General features: G+C 37.4%; 5 protein-coding genes across 14 annotated transcripts in view; 3 read left to right on the top strand and 2 right to left on the bottom strand.

Annotated features, from left to right (window-relative positions):
- Nucleotides 1-713: 713 nt before the first annotated feature.
- Nucleotides 714-2,971, top strand: LOC104823882 (myb-related protein 340). The gene is made up of 3 exons (XM_010555654.1): nucleotides 714-1,132; nucleotides 1,905-2,034; nucleotides 2,292-2,971. Exons 1-3 carry the CDS (start codon nucleotides 931-933, stop codon nucleotides 2,839-2,841), a joined length of 882 nt encoding a protein of 293 aa, XP_010553956.1. The 5' UTR covers nucleotides 714-930; the 3' UTR covers nucleotides 2,842-2,971.
- A 1,009-nt stretch (nucleotides 2,972-3,980) lies between these two features.
- Nucleotides 3,981-6,994, bottom strand: LOC104823880 (E3 ubiquitin-protein ligase At3g02290). 2 transcript variants are annotated; one of them, XM_010555653.2, is made up of 7 exons: nucleotides 6,770-6,994; nucleotides 6,304-6,476; nucleotides 6,036-6,089; nucleotides 5,791-5,947; nucleotides 5,140-5,551; nucleotides 4,700-4,809; nucleotides 3,981-4,211 (listed from the first exon to the last, which is right to left on the bottom strand). In XM_010555653.2, the coding sequence occupies exons 4-7, from the start codon at nucleotides 5,908-5,910 to the stop codon at nucleotides 4,185-4,187; spliced, it is 669 nt and encodes a 222-aa protein (XP_010553955.1). In that variant the 5' UTR covers nucleotides 5,911-5,947; nucleotides 6,036-6,089; nucleotides 6,304-6,476; nucleotides 6,770-6,994; the 3' UTR covers nucleotides 3,981-4,184. The 2 variants fall into 2 exon arrangements, with proteins under 2 accessions (XP_010553955.1, XP_010553953.1); XM_010555651.1 differs by lacking the exon at nucleotides 6,304-6,476.
- A 219-nt stretch (nucleotides 6,995-7,213) lies between these two features.
- Nucleotides 7,214-13,509, top strand: LOC104823879 (AUGMIN subunit 5-like). Of its 4 annotated transcripts, XR_773371.1 has the most exons (12): nucleotides 7,214-8,264; nucleotides 8,846-9,388; nucleotides 9,621-9,762; nucleotides 9,967-10,140; nucleotides 10,411-10,620; nucleotides 10,707-10,892; nucleotides 11,278-11,437; nucleotides 11,913-12,108; nucleotides 12,244-12,376; nucleotides 12,863-13,046; nucleotides 13,162-13,229; nucleotides 13,301-13,509. XR_773371.1 is itself a non-coding variant. In XM_010555649.2 (10 exons), the coding sequence occupies exons 1-10, from the start codon at nucleotides 7,747-7,749 to the stop codon at nucleotides 12,989-12,991; spliced, it is 2,391 nt and encodes a 796-aa protein (XP_010553951.1). In that variant the 5' UTR covers nucleotides 7,215-7,746; the 3' UTR covers nucleotides 12,992-13,509. The 4 variants fall into 4 exon arrangements, 1 of the variants encoding a protein (XP_010553951.1); XR_773370.1 differs by having other exon boundaries at nucleotides 13,162-13,509; XR_773369.2 differs by having other exon boundaries at nucleotides 7,215-8,264; nucleotides 12,863-13,229.
- A 204-nt stretch (nucleotides 13,510-13,713) lies between these two features.
- LOC104823878 (transcription factor BIM3-like) lies at nucleotides 13,714-16,764 on the bottom strand. Of its 4 annotated transcripts, XR_002024571.1 has the most exons (8): nucleotides 16,516-16,760; nucleotides 16,319-16,403; nucleotides 16,060-16,129; nucleotides 15,868-15,963; nucleotides 15,190-15,527; nucleotides 14,425-14,542; nucleotides 13,966-14,296; nucleotides 13,714-13,873 (listed from the first exon to the last, which is right to left on the bottom strand). XR_002024571.1 is itself a non-coding variant. In XM_010555646.2 (7 exons), the coding sequence occupies exons 1-7, from the start codon at nucleotides 16,561-16,563 to the stop codon at nucleotides 14,195-14,197; spliced, it is 819 nt and encodes a 272-aa protein (XP_010553948.1). In that variant the 5' UTR covers nucleotides 16,564-16,762; the 3' UTR covers nucleotides 13,714-14,194. The 4 variants fall into 4 exon arrangements, 3 of the variants coding, with proteins under 3 accessions (XP_010553948.1, XP_010553947.1, XP_010553949.1); XM_010555646.2 differs by having other exon boundaries at nucleotides 13,714-14,296; nucleotides 16,554-16,762; XM_010555645.2 differs by having other exon boundaries at nucleotides 13,714-14,296.
- Nucleotides 16,765-17,762: 998 nt separating this feature from the next.
- The window catches only part of LOC104823877 (probable sodium-coupled neutral amino acid transporter 6), a 5,143-nt gene continuing 4,566 nt past the window's right edge, over nucleotides 17,763-18,339 (top strand). Inside the window, exons 1-2 of one of the 3 annotated variants that reach the window (XM_010555643.2) lie at nucleotides 17,763-18,199; nucleotides 18,301-18,322. The gene's annotated coding sequence lies outside the window, so the exon portion shown is untranslated. The remainder of the gene's footprint in view (nucleotides 18,200-18,300; nucleotides 18,323-18,339) is intronic. The other 2 variants (XM_010555641.2, XM_010555644.2) reach the window with 2 other exon arrangements.

Here is an 18,339-nt window from a genome sequence, read left to right as displayed (position 1 = left end):
CCAAACATTCCATAAATACTTGTACGTGCAGCCGAAAGGCAAACAACATATAAAACTAATATGACTCATTGAAAACTTGAGAGGCATATTCAAATCTTCCTATTGCCCGATTTAGTATACTAGAAACTTCATTAATGCCCCGACATTGTTTATTTAAATATTAATATTGTTTTCGCCATTATAATAATAATAATAAATAGTAATAAAAGTAGAATTGATCCAAAAGCAATGCTGATTATTTTATTTCACAACTGTCGAGTCTCTATTGGTACATAAGTTGTTTTCCAAGTAAACAAGGACAGTCCACTATCAAAGTTTCCATTTTTTTTAATTATTATTTTCCTTTTTGCGGTTTTTTTTATCTCCCCCAACTGAATCGGGACCAAAGTTATGCCTTAGTGATGATGTCCATATCTCTTCAAGTGTCCAAAGACAGACATTGTTGTAAGAATATTTGGTGATAGAGAATATATATATATCTGTACGGATCCACGTTTAGGGTACTTGTAAAACCCTAATTGGATACAAAGAAAATGAGCTGTTTTGCATGATGTGGTAACACTTGGTCGAAGCTTAGAGGCCGAGAAAGATTTGCTTTCGTGATTGAGAAACTCAAGTAAAATTTTGATTCATCACACATTTAATGGGGTTGATTAATAATTAATTAATTAATCAATAATGACATAATTATTTACTTTGTGGGTATATTTAACTAAAAAAAAAGAAGGGACAAAAAAACCCAAAAAAGTATGAAGTGACTGATGTTAAGCATAATGAATATTGACACATACACACACATATATATATACACGCTCATGTCACAACACATAGATGAGCAAAGGCACACACACATAAATAGGAGTGTACGTAAGGTCGTAGAATCGTTTTGTCTCAAAGAGGCTTTGGAGGCGAATTTCCCAAGTATATATTATGGTTGACTGGGGAATTCATCATCATGATCATGATCATGATCATGATCACCATCATCATCAACATGATCAACATCAGAAGCAACAACAACAACAAGATGGATGGAGGAAAGGGCCTTGGACTCCTGAAGAAGACAAGCTCCTCGTGGAGTATGTTACTCTGCATGGAGAAGGAAGATGGAGTTCTGTTGCTAAGTGTGCAGGTAAATCGCTATATATAACACGTGTGTGTGCGTGTGTTTGTGTATGTATGTGTATGTGTATGTCTATTTATACGTACGTATGTGTATGTGTGTGTTAATCATAGATTTCCATCTTTGATTGATATACTTTTTGTCAAAAGAGAGAGGAGCACGGGTATACACAGTCGATTTGTTTTGGCGATTTGATCACCGTCATCATCATCATCATCATCATCATCATCTTCTTCTTCTTCTTCTTCTTCTTCAATGTTTTCATTTTCTTGATAAATAACAAAACTAGTTGATGAAAAGTACTACAACTTTTATATAGATAATTAAGGTAATAGACATATGCTTTTTGTGGAGATTAAATAAAAGGCGAGAGCAAACTAGTGGGAGATCTAATTAATGGGGCAAAAGTTGACTTAGGCTCTCTTGGATTATATTCTTTAAAATACTTTTTACATTTTTAATGGACAAAGCCTTAATTTAAGCCCTAGGGTTTAACAGAAGCCTTATACAAAATTATCTCATATTTTTCTTACTCGTGGAGCCCGTCTTAATTTGATCTTATAATATGCATAATTATATACTATACTACTATCTTTTGATTCGAAGAATGTCAAATGGGGAAAATTTTTATGCTCATATTACAAGGTCTAGTTGCGTTTTTTATATCTGCTTGGTTTCCATTTTGGCAAGGCTTTTTTATTTATTTAAATTAATATCCATTTGTATACTGTTGGTGATTCTTTTGCCACTCTCTTATATAGTTTTTTTGTACGGAAATTAGGGCTGAACAGGAGTGGCAAAAGCTGTAGATTAAGGTGGGTTAATTACTTGAGGCCCGGTCTTAAGAGAGGACAAATCACTCCTCTAGAAGAAGAAATTATCATCGAACTCCATTCTCTTTGGGGTAACAAGTAAGTCCCACACGTCCATATATATATCTATATATATCATACAATCATCTACTCTTGACGTTGTATATATTATCGAATAAAGATGAGATTAGCAACGGATAATTTAATTTATAGCATTTAAATTTTCCATATATGTCTTTGTTCCTTTATATATTTAGAATTAGATGGGATTATATATATGAATTCAATTGGTGTATATACACACACATGCAACACGTGTGCTGAAATTACAATTTTTTTATTGTCTGCATGAATAGATGGTCCACGATTGCAAGATACTTACCCGGACGAACAGATAACGAGATCAAGAACTACTGGAGAACCCATTTCAAGAAGAAAGAAAAATCGTCGCGCAAGCAAGATAACAAGATCAAGAAATCTCAATCACGCAAAACGCAGACGCAAATGCCAACGAAACCGCAGTCGCAGCCGGCTCAAGACGACGTCACGACGAAACTAAACCCAGAGCTGGGCATCGCACCTTCGGAGGGCCAGTATAACAACGTGCCTGATCAACATTACACGACCACGACAGCTGTTGCACCTTGTTCTTCCGACCAGTCTATGATGATCGACGGAGGTAATAATTACTTATGGGGAAGCTTGTGGGGTCTTGACGGTGATAATTGTTTCCTCTCCGGCGGAAACGACGATCAAACGGCGGGCGTTAACGTTGACGGTAACGTTAACAAATTTATCACCGTCGATGATAATTATGTTCAAGGTTTTCAAGGTTTGTCGTCTTGTGGATCACCGGGGGATTTTGGTTATGGTAGCGCCTCCTACACGGGAGGGTTTAGTTTTTAGTCTATGCTGAGATATAATCAAGATGTCGTATCTTCATGCAATAATCAGACATATTATATAAAAAATAAACTCTATATTGTATTGTTCTAACCCTAATTATGATATAATGGAATGGGGTGAGGCTAAACAAATAATGGGTTTCAATCTATATGGTATGGTAAATTGTTTGTATGGCTAAGTTACGTGTGAAATGGAACAATAATTTTTATTGTACGGCTAAGTTTAAAAGCATAATGTACTTTTTTTAGTGGAATTTTTAATAACATAAAAAAAATCCAAACCAAATAAAAACTATTTATATTGTACTAACTCTAATTATGATCTCTCATAATGGAATGGACTGAAGCTAATAAACATGGTTTTCAATCTATGGTATGACCCACCATATATAAATATAGCAGATCAAATTATAAAGCAATATTTTTGTTATTATTATCGATTGAGTTTAAATGTATAATATATTTTTAAATATCATATAAAAACCAACCCAAATATAAAGTCTAAAACAAACATAAATATGAAGATATGTAGTTTCAAACATCTAGAATATATTTTTATATGAACTTAACGAAAGCCCTAAACGATATACAATACATGTATCATTTTGTAACATCAGAAAATATTGAACTTTATGGAGATAGAGAGATATTATTTGATATATTCTAACAAAGAAAAAAAAAACATAGGAGAGATATATATTGTATATGGCCTTTTATGATTTGTTGAATGTAGTGTAATTCTTTTTGTATTTTATTTTATAATGGATCTCCTTTACTTATTTTGGACGAATCATAGCATTTAAATATAGTTTAGTTTGTACGGACTAAATGCGATGGAAATGATTATATGTAGACGACACGTGGTAGGACGTTGATCCAAGTTATGCGTTCCAAACGAAACATTATTGACATAATGGTACGAATTAGCCTTTATTATTCGGCGATTAATTCACATAATTACGATGTTATTAATTAATTAGTTGATTGCTTGTTGTTATCCTCTTCGTGGAAAAGAGAGCCTCAATAAAGGAGTTGACTTTTTAGCTTGAATCAAATAAACGGAAACAAATAAAAAAAAATTGGATTCATTTACGCAAATTTAAACTATATTTATTTTAATATGGTATTAAGAAATGTATATATTCTTAAATGAGCTTTTTAAAGAAATAATGTCCAAATCAAAACAAACTCTTCAAAACCTTAAAATGGTTATTTTTTCCCCAACGGTTTGAAGATTAAGGCAAAGGGATATGTACACAGATACATATATATATATATATATGTCTAATTGTGCAGGACTCTGTGCTTCTTCCATGTCTTCTCCAAGTCTTTTTATTAACAATGTCAAGAGGTTTCATCAAAGGCCATCACCTGAAAGATCCAGACCAAACACGAATCAGTAAAACTCATCACATAAGCGTCTGAAATTCTGCGGCTTAGATCATATAAGCCCTGCCATTTACGGGAAAACCCTAAACCTTAAACCCTAAATCCGAGCCACGAAATTTGCATCAGAACATGAGAAAAAGATTCACATGACACCTTCATATTGTTTGTCACAGAATGTTATGAGAGAAAAAAATCGTACTTTCATGTTTGCGCGGAAGGTAAATCCCGAGTTTCTATATAAATGGATGCAATGCAAAACCCCGTCAAAGGGGACAAAGATCGTCCCCTTTGACAGAAAAAGGAAATAGAAAGATGATGCTCGGATCTTGCAGATGGACACAGATTACTGCAGAAACCGATCAATGCTTCCTATGGAATATGCATATATATATATATGCCTAAGATGAATCGAAATGCAAAAAGATTACATTCATTCAAATTTTTTTAACCAAGGGAAAGAATAGAATTACCTTTCCGCAGACAGGACAGGTTTCACTTCTCTCCATCCATTCATAAATACAACTAAGGTGGAAATGGTGAGAACACCTGGTGAGTATCTTTGGATTCTCCGGGGTATATTCTGCACATTGTGAAACAGAGATTATGTAAACCCACGATACGATTACCTTCAAAAGCACGAGAAGAACATTGTCTTCCTCGCCAGGTTCCGAAATTTTATTAACAAAATGGAGCGTCATAGAGAAACTCCTAATGAGCTTATATTGCAGTGAGCAATCTATGAAATTCTGCATAAAATTGTCTTAAGAAGGACTAATTCCATCAAGTCTAATTTCTTATGAACACATCAGATCAAAATATATGCTACTTCTCACTATCTGCCCCTTAGGAGAGATGCCTAGAACAATTTGGATTCTAGAGACTAATTCAACAGTTAAGATTATAGCTTTACCATCAAGGCATGTCGGACAGATATCCTCCTCGTCTGATTCTGCATAATAAATTTCAATCCCCGGAGCTGCTTTTGACTTTAGAATGGTTGGTGAACTTTCGGTTTGCCCCTCTTTTGAACCATCTTCACAAACTGACTTACTCCATTTGGCTGCTTGACCCAAAGAATCGGAGTTCATACAACTATCGCCCCTTAACGGTTCTGCTTCCTCGCCCAAATGACTCGAGCCCTTCTCATGTCTAGAAACAAAACGGAAGCATCTGGGATCAGCATCATAAGGCAATGGCCTTGGAGGAGAATGGTACATATCAGAAAGAGAGTCATCAAGTGAAGTAGTGGAAGTCATTGCGGTGGCGGTCTCGACCGATGAAGGGATTGATTGCATTCCCCCTTGGTTGAAACACGAAGTATACTGAAAAATGTAAAAGGCGAATTAAACCAAGTACAATAAGCCAATTATACACGACACTGCCATCTAAAATCTCATCACCAAGTTTCAGAAGATCGGATTGATACAGAGTTCTAGAAAACAAAAGACGAATACTTGTCATCTAAAATCCCAGTACAACGTCTTCATGCAATTATATAGTCGGAAGACATGCTTCAGTAAGACAAAGAGCACAACGATTAGATGAAAGTGCATTAGCATACCAAATTTATGAAATTCTGAAGGCAGCAACTTAGGCATGGACAGTTCCTATACACGGAATTATTCTGATTCGCAATACTCTCGAAGTAGTCAACCCGAAAGCAACAACAAACTGCACCCATTTTCTGAAATTCCAGCTACTTCCTTCCACACTAAAACCTTCAACACCAGTCAGATAGTTTAGAACAACAAAAGAGAGTAGGAAGCCAATCACATGGAAGATGAACAAGGATCCTCTCTCTTGTACTTTCAAATCCCGAACACCCTTGGTCCGAGAGATTTGTTTGGACAGCTGAATCACCTGAAAGAGCAAAAGATAGAACACATGTCTCAGAAAAAAAACTGCAATGACATACGGTAGAGTATGTAGAAACAACAAAGCAATCCTCGATGAGTTTTTTTCTCTCCTTCTTGTTAAACTGTAGATGCAATCCTTGATTGATATTATTAATTAAGTAAATCAACTGATATGCATCTCAAAACCATAAACTGCAGATTCCAGAGAAAACTCTGACCTTTAGAGTTCCTCCTGAACAAAGTAATCAACCTTATCCAATATTCGTATGAATCAAAACCGCGTACGACCAAACTAAACCACTTTTGGCAAACCTTGGAGGTTTTCGAAATTAAAATATTCCAAATTTACATTGCACTTTATTCTCCAGTAGAGACAAAGGATCTCCAACCACTGTGCGCAAGAAAAAATAGAAGGAAAAAAAGAAGAAAAAATTGCACAAACCATTAGCCAAATATCAATACGCTCAAACCCTAAATCGAAAACCAGAATTCTCATCGTTTCCCGGAAAATAAGTTCAGCCCAGAAGGATAATTGAAACCAATCAAACGAAAGAAGATTGACCAATGAAAAAATCGGAAAACTTGATGGCAACCAAAACCCTTTGATATTTTACACCGAAAAATCTCGATCATCGGAGAAAAACAGAAAATTTCAAGGGAAAAATCATGGGAAGGGAGAGGTACCGTTGAGATAGAAACCGGGAAAATCCTGGAGCAAGGAGAGAATCTATGAGAGAAACTGGAAATTCTCGTTAACGAGATATTGAGTTTTTACTATCTAGCTGGAAATTGATTTCAGGTCTCCGTTTCGTCGAAAACTTTCCGGCGAACAAAAGCTCGAGATTTTCCCGGAAAATTTTCGACCCTCCCCTCGCCGATTCCTCTCTCTACCCTCTCCCCCTAGTTGCCTTTGATCAATAGGTTTTGGTCGAAATTTAAAGTTTTACAGGATATAAAAAGTTTCCTTTATCGGCCCTGAAGTTTTTAGTTATTCCTAAAATTGACCTATGTATTTTTTGAATTCCAAATTGGTCCACTATTGTTGTACCAGAACGGGTCTACCCGGATTTACTACCCGACCCGGTAAAATTTTCCAAATCTGGATTCACACGTCACTTTGCCGAGTCAGTTCTTTGAAAATTTCCAGATCCCTTGGATTGCAAAACAAGCGGGACCTCCATTTTGAACTCTGTCTCTGTCTTTCTCCGAATCAATCTATATCCTTATCGTCATCTTCTTCCTGTCTCCGGCGCGGGAGTTTTACTGTTCGTGGTTCTCAGATCTGTTCGTTTGCTCGTCTCTCTGTTCTCTGTTAGATGGGGAATCTATCGTTTTACGATGTTTGCTCCCTTGTACAAGGGTTAGAGGGTTAATGCGTGTATGTGCTCCGTTTTTCGCTCAGATTTGGAATTGGGTAGAAATTTTTGCTAGTTTAAAACCCTAGATTTTGCCGAGCAATGCCGGTGTTTTGTATTAGCTGTTTCAGTTGATTTTGTGTAACCTAGGTTTTTACAAGTGTCTCTCTGCTCTAGTTGTTTCGGATTGAACTTAAATAGTTGTCAATTCTAGGAATTTCCCTATGCGAAAGACCAAATGCGTTGATATATAAGTGAAGGATTCCTAGGGATCTGAAGGGTTGGTGAGTTATCTACTTCTAGAAAATGCAGAACTTCTCGAACTCGGTTCAGACACCTGAGGCCATTGTAGAATGGCTGCAGAATGAAATGGGTTACCGGCCGTTAGGTCCATATAATGGGACAAGCAAATCCCATGTGCCCTCTGTTGATGCGGCAAGGAAGATTTGCAGAGGAAACATGATACCCATTTGGAATTTTTTGATAAATCGAGTGAAATCAGAGAAGACTGTAGCCAACATTAGGAGGAATATTACAGTTCATGGGGGCAGCAACAATACTAGCATTGGTAGTTCTTTAAATACGGGGAAGGAGGAGGGTAGGAGTAAAGGGAGGCGGAAGGAAAAAGCAGTGGCTGGGGAGAGTTTGAGTGCAGAAGAGAGCAGAGAGGCTGCATTGCAGGAGAGGGAATTGGCTGCGAAGGAGGTCGAGAGATTAAGGAACATAGTGAGGAGGCAAAGAAAGGATCTGAAGGCTAGAATGTTGGAGGTCTCCCGAGAAGAAGCAGAACGAAAGAGGATGCTCGACGAGAGGGCGAATTACAGGTTTGACTTTAATCTTAGCTTGAATAATTTTGTAGTCATACTTTGTCTTCCTGACCAGGAGCTTTTAATGCTTTCTGGTAACATAGTTTTCTCTGTTCGCACCAGTGTCTTATTCTCAGCAAATGGTAGTAAAGATAGTTTCTTTTATACCATGCTAATCTGTATTCTGGTTAAAGTACTCTTAGTTTTTACTTGAGAAATATTTGCCAACTCTTCAAATCTTGTCGGGTGTCATCTTAGTTTCCTCTGAGATTTGGACAGCGATATACGTTTACCCATGGTATTCATGTCTGGTTATGCTCTAATTTTATTGTGAACTTTCTGTAGTAGGACGGAGTACATGATATTGCGAGTTTTATGGAGTTATTTTGTTGCTTTGGCTTAATGAATGTGTTCACATTTCTAACGATCACATTCATAAGTTAAATTTATCATGTTTATCTGTCTCTAAGATGAATCTTTCTGTTCGCTAGCAATAGTCATGTAGTCCATCGATTGTGTCACAACAAGCATAAAAAGCGGTGATTATTTTTTTTAACAAGGGAGTCACTGGGAATTACACTGTTTCTTTTGCTTTACAGGCATAAGCAAGTAATGTTGGAAGCTTATGATCAACAATGTGATGAAGCAACAAGAATATTTGCTGAGTATCACAAAAGGTTGCAAGTCTACGTTAACCAAGCAAGGGATGCTCAACGGTCAAGTGTTGATTCTTCTAGTGAAGTATCGAGCAGCCTCAGCACTAACAGTGAGAGGGAAGCTGTTTATTCCAGTGTTAAAGGAAGTAAGTCCATAGATGATGTCATTCTCATTGAAACAGCCCGAGAACGAAATGTCAGGAAAGCTTGTGAATCACTGGCCTCATATATGATTGAAAGAATATGCAACTCCTTCCCCGCTTACGAAGGAAATGGAATTCATTCGCATCCTGAGCTTGAAGCTACGAAATTGGGCTTCGAATATGATGGAGAAATATCTGATGAAACAAAGATTGTTATTGCGAATTGCCTGAGGAGTCCTCCTCTACTGCTCCAGGCTATTGCTGCATATACCTTACGCCTAAAGACCCTGATATCCAGAGAAATGGAGAAGATTGATGTCAGAGCAGATGCTGAAACATTAAGGTGTCTCTCTAGTCTCTAGTTTCCTTCTTATGCCCCTCTGTTGTTGTTCCTTTCTGCTTCTGCTTGTGTAATTCATTTGAATGCACCATGCATGTTTTTTCCATTCTTTTTTTCGATGCACATCAGATTTGTGTAATCAATCACCGATGTTGGTAGTTTTTTCATTTGAGCTCTTTGACAATTAGATTCCATTTTTATGTGTCTGATCTGATAGACATGAGTTGGTATACAGGTATAAGTACGAGAACAATCGGGTAACAAACATTTCTTCTTCTGATGTGAGCTCACCGTTAAGTTATCAATTCAACGGTAATGGGAAGATAGGCTCGGATACTCATTCCGAAGGATCTAATAACCAGCTCCTTGAAAGACAGGTCAATTTCCTTATCTGGTCAATACTGGTTTTTCTTGTGAATTTATACACATAATTTTGACAAAGAAGGTCAAGCTTTAAAATGTTTTGGCCCAAACAGACTTTTTTGGGTTTTTTGTGTTCTGCCGCTGTAGTTTCACGTGGTATATGCTATTGCCATGAGTTAGCGTTCCATTTAACCAAACTTGCATGCTTCCGTTTCCAGAAAGCACATGTTCAACAATTTCTTGCTACTGAAGATGCACTAAACAAAGCTGTTGAAGCAAGGGACTTGAGTCAGAAACTTCTAAAGCGTTTGTATGGGAGAGCTGACACAGTTTCTTCAATTTCACTTTCTGGAGGTACATCACAGAACGTTGGCAATCTTAAACAGTTTGAGGTAACTTCCCGAACTTAATCAGTTTCCTTGATTCTGTCCTTTTACTTTAACATTAATCTTCACCAATTATCTATAATAATTTTCTCTCAAGTTCGTTCCTTTGAGAGATGATGCTGTTAAAACAGGCAATATCAGGCTTAACATGTTAATCATGTTACCAAAGTTGTCTGCATCTCGACTGATGCTCAGTTATCATGACCATTCGATTTAGGCTTTGTAGACATGGTGATATATACAATTGACCAAGCTATCTTATTTTGTCTCTTGTAGTTGGAGGTTTGGGGCAAGGAGAGAGAAGCTGCTGGATTGAGGGCTAGCTTAAACACATTGATGTCTGAAATACAACGGCTTAATAAACTATGTGCCGAAAGGAAGGAAGCAGAAGATTCTCTGAAAAAGAAGTGGAAGAAAATTGAAGAGTTTGATGCTCGCAGATCGGAACTCGAGACCATATATACTACTCTTCTGAAAGCCAACATGGTAATCTTCAATCTTGTTTTGTGTTTTAATTAAATCTAATGATTATAGTTGACAAAAATCTCCATCGTGACTTAATTTTCGCTTAGGATGCTACTGCATTCTGGAATCAGCAACCACTAACTGCAAGGGAGTATGCAACAGCTACGATAATACCAGCTTGTGAGGTTGTTGCGGACATTTCACACAGTGCTAGAGATTTCATCGAGAAAGAAGTTTCTGCTTTCTTCCGAAGTCCTGATAACACCCTCTATATGCTTCCAGCAACCCCACAGGTTTGTAAGATAAAAAATGGTATTAGCTGTATTTTGTCTCTCTATATCATTGTGCATTTACATGCGTTGGCAATTAAATTGTTGAGATATATTTGGGCAAGGAACTGGGTTACATTTGTATTTGGTAGAAAAATACTGAAACAAAGCATGTCGTATGTAGGAAATCATTGGTAATTATTTAGGAGGGATATTTTGCTTTACAAGTAAAAACAATCTTGGACTGTAGCATTTGTTGTCTCATAGGTCAGGGTCAGTGAGCATGTTTGTTGGTTGCAAAGGTTCAACGGAATTCATGATCACAGGACTTTCTGTTTTTATCGAAATTACATGTAGAATTGTAGATGCCTCAGTTCTATTCATTTATTTTGAACGTTTTCTTAATCAGGCACTTCTGGAGTCTATGGGTGCTAATGGATCTACCGGACCTGAAGCTCTTGCCTCTGCAGAGAAGAATGCTGCTTTGTTGACAGCAAGAGCTGGTGCAAGAGATCCATCAGCAATTTCATCTATCTGTCGCATCTCTGCAGCCCTTCAATATCCTGCGGGTGAGTTTTTCTTTTTTCAGTTTGGCCGATGAGTTGTGAATTCTTGTTGGATGGTACGATGAACAATAGAAATTGTTGATTACCAAACTGCATGGAGCTTCTCGAAATTAGAGAGCCATAGAGCTGTTTCTAAAACAATGCGTTACAAAACCAAACCAGACCAAGAAGTCAAGATCTTTTTTTTTTCCCATTGGAGATTCTGCTTGCATAGGTTAGTAGGACAAGATGTGAGACCCTAATAGTTTAACACTGTCCATGGGCTACATAATACTGGTCTCATCCAACATCTGCACTCTTGAGTCTTGACCAGCTGCTGATCTCCACAGGATTAATTGTGTAAATGATTGATTACGAGGAAAATAAAGCTCGCTTATGTAAATTTGCTAGAAATTGCAATAGCTGAAAGTGATGAATGCAATTGACGTGGATTCTTTGTAGGAGTTGTTATATTTGACATTTGTTGCTGCTGAAACAGGACTGGAAGGTTCAGATGCAAGTTTGGCATCAGTTTTAGAGTCCCTTGAGTTCTGCCTGAAGCTTCGTGGTTCCGAGGCATGTATTATGGAAGATTTAGCGAAAGCAATCAATTTGGTCCATACAAGGCAGGATCTTGTTGGAAGTGGCCATGCTTTGTTAAACCATGCATACCATGTCCAGCAAGAATACGAAAGGTAAAGCATGCCCCACTGTATTCCTTTATACAGGCTGTTCCATTACCTTCTCTAGACATGTCATTTTTTCCTGTCTTATCTACGACCTCTTTAATTTCCTTCTGATGCATTCTTTTCGTTTAAAACTCAATGCAGGACAACTAAATATTGCCTAGATCTGGCTGCTGAACAAGATAAAATAATAACGGAGAATTGGTTGCCAGAACTTACGTCTGCGATCCTAAATGCTCAAGCGTCCTTGGAACACTGCAAATACGTGAGGGGTCTGGTAGGGAACTACTTAAACTATATGCTGTATATTTCACTTTCACAACACAACGATGTCCTTTTAATCCGGATCAAGTAATCTCTGCTTTATGACATGTTTGATGGGTTTGGATATAGTCACATGGAACTGATTGGTATTATAATAAGCCTAGGTGTGTGTATATATATATATATATATATATACACACATACACCTTTCACTATCAGTCTGATATTCTTAGTTTATATTTCTTCTTGGTCAATTACTCATCCATACCATATATTGAGAGGCGCAAGACCTAGTTGACTATGTCGAAGATTCTTGGTGAGACTCGGGTCCCTCTCACAATCTGTCAATAGCTTGGAGAATAAGCAGTGAATCTTGTGTTTACTTGATATGGTCGGAAAGTTCATGCTCTTTACCTGGATATACTGTGGAGATAATGTACTTGCTCTCGTATCGTTTTCCTGTTGAAGCTTGTTAACATATTTTTGCAATGCAATGCAGCTGGGTGAATGGTGGGAACAACCTGCTGCAACTGTCGTTGACTGGATCACCATAGATGGGCAAAACGTCGCTACTTGGCATAATCATGTGAAACAGCTTCTCGCCTTTTACGACAAGGAATCGTTGTAGAGAACACTCATCAGCCACATGGAAAGTAAAAAAGTCGCTCCGATTCACGGGAACTGTAAGCATTTTGCTCTCCGAATCTGCTACCAAAAACCCTCCCGAGACAGAGATGTGTGAGCAGAGTTTCTATAGAGATTTTTAATCGGAATCTGTGTTTATTTTCCCGGGGAAAGACTCTCTTCATACCACGGAGCTCGGTGTGAAAACTCAAAGCAAATGCAGATGCAACAGCAAGCTTGAGGTACAATTGTATATAGATACAAGACTCTTCTCTATTTATTAACCCATCTCTGACTCTGTGTGTGTTCATAGGTGTTGGCCAATTGGAATTACGTTTTTGGGTTTAGCGTTTGTTGCTCCGTTCTTGCTGATCTTATGATCAAAACTCCGTTTTTTATTATCTTTTTTTTAGTGTGTTTAAGCCATTGAATGCTGGATCGGGTTTCGGGTAAACCGGCTTCCTCGACCGTTGTTTGCTCACAAGTTAATGGATGCCGTCTCTATGTTTTTGTTTTCGAGTACTTGTGATTGTATAAGTAGAGACAAATCTCTCTCTGAAGTAAAGGACACTAACTAACTATAAAGTTTGGTGACTATTACAACAGTCGATAGATGAAACATGCAAAAGCTTGTCCAAATGAGACTTGTGTTTATGCAGAGGGTTAAGTCAAAACCAAAATCATATATATACATATATATATTGAAAAGGCTTTACCAAATAAACAAACAAATAAACTATCCCCTTGATTGAATATGAGTATCAAGATACATACCATTTATTTGGCATATTCCCTGTTTATTTGTTGCAAAATGAAAATGGAGATGAATGTCATGGTTAAGAACAAAGTTTTCTACTTTCCTTGATCGGCTACTCTGTTCTTGATTCTGCATTTGGGAAGAAATATGGTAAACCAACTAAATACGAGAAGAATACATTACAGATGAAGACAGATACTATTAAGCAGCAAGAGTCACACCTCTCCATTATGGACAATGGAAGAAGCTTTGTATCTCAAATGCAAACACTTGCTACCTTTTTTTCTCTTTTCTATAAGCCTTAATCCAACCGGAAAAACGCAATGAACAGATATTTACAACCGATCTGAACCTATAGATAATTCCTCGGTGCCTCGGGAAAAATATGACCTACCTCGCAGAAGAAACAAAACGATCTAAAGAGATGGGGGAAAAAGGAAAGAAGGTGGTTTATTGTCTTATCCTCTTCTGGGCATGTTTAGATTCTTCATAGAAGCTTTTGGTTTCAGCTTGCGAACCCATTTCTCTGTCTCGGTTTCCATTAGCACTGTCCTAAAAAAGAGGTAAAAAAAAAGAACACAGAAGTATCATCTTACAAGATGATCGAAATGTCTCCTATAGATATTGTTTGCTTATCTATTTGTATCTTTTTTTTCCCGGTAGAGAAGTTACAAACATACCACAGAAGCAGAAGCCTCGGGATCTGAACTTTTCGCAAGACTAAGCTGCACAGATATCATGGTCTCTGACAGATTCACACTCGATGATTTAAGTGCTTCTGTTAGAGTGCTTAGTACCCTGGTCAAGATCGAAACAAGTGAGCTGCAATGAAATTTTCACGTTGAGATGTAAACTTCAGTCAGTTTTAGTAGCAAGAATCTTGTGTTTTCACACCCAACAATACAACAGTAGTGACTTAACCCCAAGTTTAGAAGGCGCCCCAACATTTATATCATAAGAATGCAGTCCATGTGAGATATGACATTAGGTTTTACGTTGGTTGCCACCTATGCCTACCACAACCCTCCTCCTTTATTCAAGCTTGGGACCAGCTAAACATGAGCGAACTCAATGCCGAGCAGAATTTTTTCACACCTAACAATCTCGCTACAAATTTAGGGATAAACGAAAGCAATGCCAACCATATTAGCCTTGATTTACCCGAAAGAGATCTTGGACTACGCTTTATGACGTGCCTAATCCAATTGAATTCCCTAGTTTGCACTGTTTTCCCCATTCCAACCTATCATTCTATACTACAGAACTTCAATCATAGCCAAAGCAAAAACAAAAGGCTCTGAGGCAGCTCGATATCTCACTAGAACCTTATATTCTATCCACCTTCGATATGCTCTCACAGCAACTGAAAAACAACCAGAGCTAGCAAGAGATTATTTAATAACGGGCTAAAGCATTTTTCGCTGACACTTGTGTTACATTCTTACCCTTGAGAATAGGCTTTGGACAACCCGACTGAAGTTTTATCCTTCGAGTTAGAAGGTTCGCTCATACTGCAAACAGCTGATCCACTGCTATGTCTTACTTGGCATGAATCTTGCTGAACAAACTGCAATGAAGGATCGGCAGGCACATAATATGGAACTCCTGAAGTAGGATTCTGATTGAGAGACCTGAACACAGCCGTTGAGTCGACATCAGCATCCAGAGAATTTTGCATATCAGCGAGCATTTCTGGAGGAGCAACACCCTTCTCATGACTTGACCAGCTTTTGATGCTTTGAGAATGATCACTGACATCTTCAGCAGGTCTGTGATTATTTCTCTGCATACATGAATGAAACACCACTAAAAAACCTTCCACAGGAAAATAAGATGAAATTATTATAACTGAGATCTTATGGAATGTGAAAACAAATCGCCATGTCATCTTTCTTCCCCGCATAACAGAGACAGAAAACGTACCAGACAACTACAACATAACAAAGAAAGAAAAAATGCACTGCCTTTGTAACAGTGATACATATGAAGTGAGATTTTCTTCTTTTTTTTTTCTGTGAATGACCATTTCAATTGAAAACAGAGTCATCGGTGAAATGATAAGCCAAGCAGGGAACCAAATGCCCATGGGAAAGGCATAAAACAACAAAAGTAAAAAAATTTACCCATGGAATCAATTTTGTTGGGCCTTGATTCCACATTTGCTGAGAACTCTCATGCATTTGTAGCTTTTCCTGAAGAAATCGGATATACTCTATTACCTGTGATGTGTAAGGCAACAAGAAGTCAATTCTAGACTTAAACAAGTTTGTTTCAGTCAAACTGATACAAGGTCTATGCATCTTCCATCGGCATACCTCCAAAAGGAAGGAAGCTTTATCTCGTTTCTGATCATTTTGAGGTATGAGATCCATCAAAGTTTGAAACCTGTATTCAAAATATAAACAACCTCATGGGTGTGAAAACTCTTTCCAAAATGGCCCAGTCACAAGCACCAACGTCAAAATCAGGACATGACAGAACACTCAAACAAGCATCAAAGAAAGGAAAAATTATGACATTCACAAAGGGGAAATAGATGACGCAAATCGAATAAACACGTTAAAAAAACCTAACCTTTCGTTGATTTTGCTTCTTCTCCTTTGCTCCGTCTCTGAATGCTTCGACCTGTACGTGCTGGTCTTTCGTTTCGTCACCTCCCCTGCAATTTACAGACAAATTTGTATGAGGAACATAAACTCCTGCGGGAAAATTACACGCAGCCGAAAACTGATAGTTTTTTTGTCAGAAAACTGATACATTTCGACACCAACCTTCAGAAGAATTGTTACGAGAAGGTAAGTTATCGTACACATAGACATCCTCTTGTTCCCCGAGGTCCGGAGACTTCATCGCTTGAGCAAAGAAGCTATCCAAAGCTAGAAGATTCCTTCGCCTGTGATGAGACAGCTGATGAAGATGCTCGATGGAACTCCGGCAAACGCGCGGAGATGGAGAGGGAGAGAGAGAGAGATTTTCCTAGATTTTGCGTTTAGAAGAGAGAGAAAAGAAAGCCCTCGATGAAAAAGGGTAATTTTATCGTCAACAAGAAGATTTTATTATCAATTATTGAAACGACCCCAATATTCATCCTTATTTACATTTCGGACACAAATCTTCTATAATTCACATATACTCCCCAAGTTTCTCGAATGAGCTATTGGCCGTCGATATTGAGATGAGGTGAAACACCATAAGCATACAAATAAATAATATTTTGAATAAAGCCAATATCTCACTGCCAAACCCGCGAAATTCGAGTGTCCTTTCCTTGTGCGATCGGGAAAGGGCATCTGAATTTTATATTTTGATCAAAATTTAGAGTTGATAAAACTAATGATTTTAAGATTTTTTATAAATGTGATGCATTTATATAGAATTATATATAATAATAATAATAATAATAATGATGATGATGATGATTGTTGCGTCTAAACTAATTAAAAATTAGCAACGGGAGAAGTCAAATTCGGATTCCTCCATATGTATTTTAAATGGATGGTTTTATTTAGTTTAGCACATAAAAAGCTAGTTTCCAAAAGTCTGCAGGGAAAAAAATGATTTTTCAAATACCTTTAACCATGCTAAAATTTATATTTTTAGATAAAATATTAGATAAAATTTGAGTATGAATTGCAAACAGATTGTAAAAATTAGATTTTTAGGTTCAAAAGATAAAATATTATCATATTCATAGCTTTAAAATCAGAAATGATAACAACGTGAACGTTTGGGTATACATGGTTCAATATTTTTATCTTTTAATCAGAGGGGTTCGAATAAAAACATGAACGAGATTAGTGTGAATATATAAGGTTTAAAAGTGTCCATTCATAATTGATTGGAAGTAATGTCCAAATGGAATCTATTTGTTCATTCATGTCTAATTAATTACTTACTTCATTTCGATATGGAAGATTTTACCAAGCCATTCACATTCACACTTGGCAAAACCCATCTCTTCTTCTTTCTCCTTCATTTGTTATCTTTTAGCTGGAGTGCCGTCCGGATTTGTCTAATGCCTCCTAGTCAGAGCCAACAACGACAACCGTGACGTGAGAGTATATAACCGGTTCCAGCTCCATGATCTGAAGCTACGTTTCCCCGAATTTGTATCGGAGAAATCGAAATCTTTTAACAGTCCCTCTTCTCTGTTTGGAGGGTACCCCTTGTGTCGATCATCACCTGTTTTCTTTCTGGGTGCAATCAATTCGATCGAAATCCGAGGAAATATCGTCTGGGTTTGAGAAAAGTTTCGATTTTACGAACTGGGTTTGGGTTAAATTGAAGCCCCTCTGATCTTCATCCTGTATGTACTTCTGCAAGAAAAATCAGTTGATTCCTAGCCCAATATCTGCTACTTTTTGTCGATTTTTGTCTGATTCTGCTCGTGCGGAGAAAAGATATTCGAATATATAAGAATCTCATATATCGAGTCAAGTCAATCGATTTTTTGAGGTGGGTGTCATTCATTCACGTTTGCATTCTCTGTTCAATCATTGCTGGAATTTGTCTTGCATGTTACATAATCTCCTTTTTTTCTTCTATTTTTTTAATAGACTCCGCATCACATCCCTACACTCATCAGCCATATGGAA

This window comes from Tarenaya hassleriana, unplaced genomic scaffold, assembly GCF_000463585.1.
Source record: "Tarenaya hassleriana unplaced genomic scaffold, ASM46358v1 Cleome4, whole genome shotgun sequence".
NCBI classification, from domain to species: Eukaryota; Viridiplantae; Streptophyta; class Magnoliopsida; order Brassicales; family Cleomaceae; genus Tarenaya; species Tarenaya hassleriana.
Note: the sequence above shows the minus strand (reverse complement) of the source record. Positions and strands in the feature narration are given on the sequence as shown.

Excerpts from the sequence above, each read along its gene's own strand:
- LOC104823880 (XM_010555653.2), bottom strand. The coding sequence starts at position 5,910 with ATGGGTGCAGTTTGTTGTTGCTTTCGGGTTGACTACTTCGAGAGTATT. Across the intron at positions 5,552-5,790 it reads TTCAGAATTTCATAAATTTG|TATACTTCGTGTTTCAACCA; the intron begins GTATGCTAATGC and ends TACATTTTTCAG. Across the intron at positions 4,212-4,699 it reads CCTGTCCTGTCTGCGGAAAG|GTGATGGCCTTTGATGAAAC; the intron begins GTAATTCTATTC and ends TGGATCTTTCAG.
- LOC104823882 (XM_010555654.1), top strand. The coding sequence starts at position 931 with ATGGTTGACTGGGGAATTCATCATCATGATCATGATCATGATCATGAT. Across the intron at positions 1,133-1,904 it reads TTCTGTTGCTAAGTGTGCAG|GGCTGAACAGGAGTGGCAAA; the intron begins GTAAATCGCTAT and ends TACGGAAATTAG. Across the intron at positions 2,035-2,291 it reads CATTCTCTTTGGGGTAACAA|ATGGTCCACGATTGCAAGAT; the intron begins GTAAGTCCCACA and ends CTGCATGAATAG.
- LOC104823879 (XM_010555649.2), top strand. The coding sequence starts at position 7,747 with ATGCAGAACTTCTCGAACTCGGTTCAGACACCTGAGGCCATTGTAGAA. Across the intron at positions 9,763-9,966 it reads ACCAGCTCCTTGAAAGACAG|AAAGCACATGTTCAACAATT; the intron begins GTCAATTTCCTT and ends TTCCGTTTCCAG. Across the intron at positions 10,621-10,706 it reads CTCTTCTGAAAGCCAACATG|GATGCTACTGCATTCTGGAA; the intron begins GTAATCTTCAAT and ends ATTTTCGCTTAG.
- LOC104823878 (XM_010555645.2), bottom strand. The coding sequence starts at position 16,594 with ATGAAGTCTCCGGACCTCGGGGAACAAGAGGATGTCTATGTGTACGAT. Across the intron at positions 16,404-16,515 it reads TCGTAACAATTCTTCTGAAG|GGGAGGTGACGAAACGAAAG; the intron begins GTTGGTGTCGAA and ends TGTAAATTGCAG. Across the intron at positions 14,543-15,189 it reads TCCAAAGCCTATTCTCAAGG|GGTACTAAGCACTCTAACAG; the intron begins GTAAGAATGTAA and ends GATCTTGACCAG.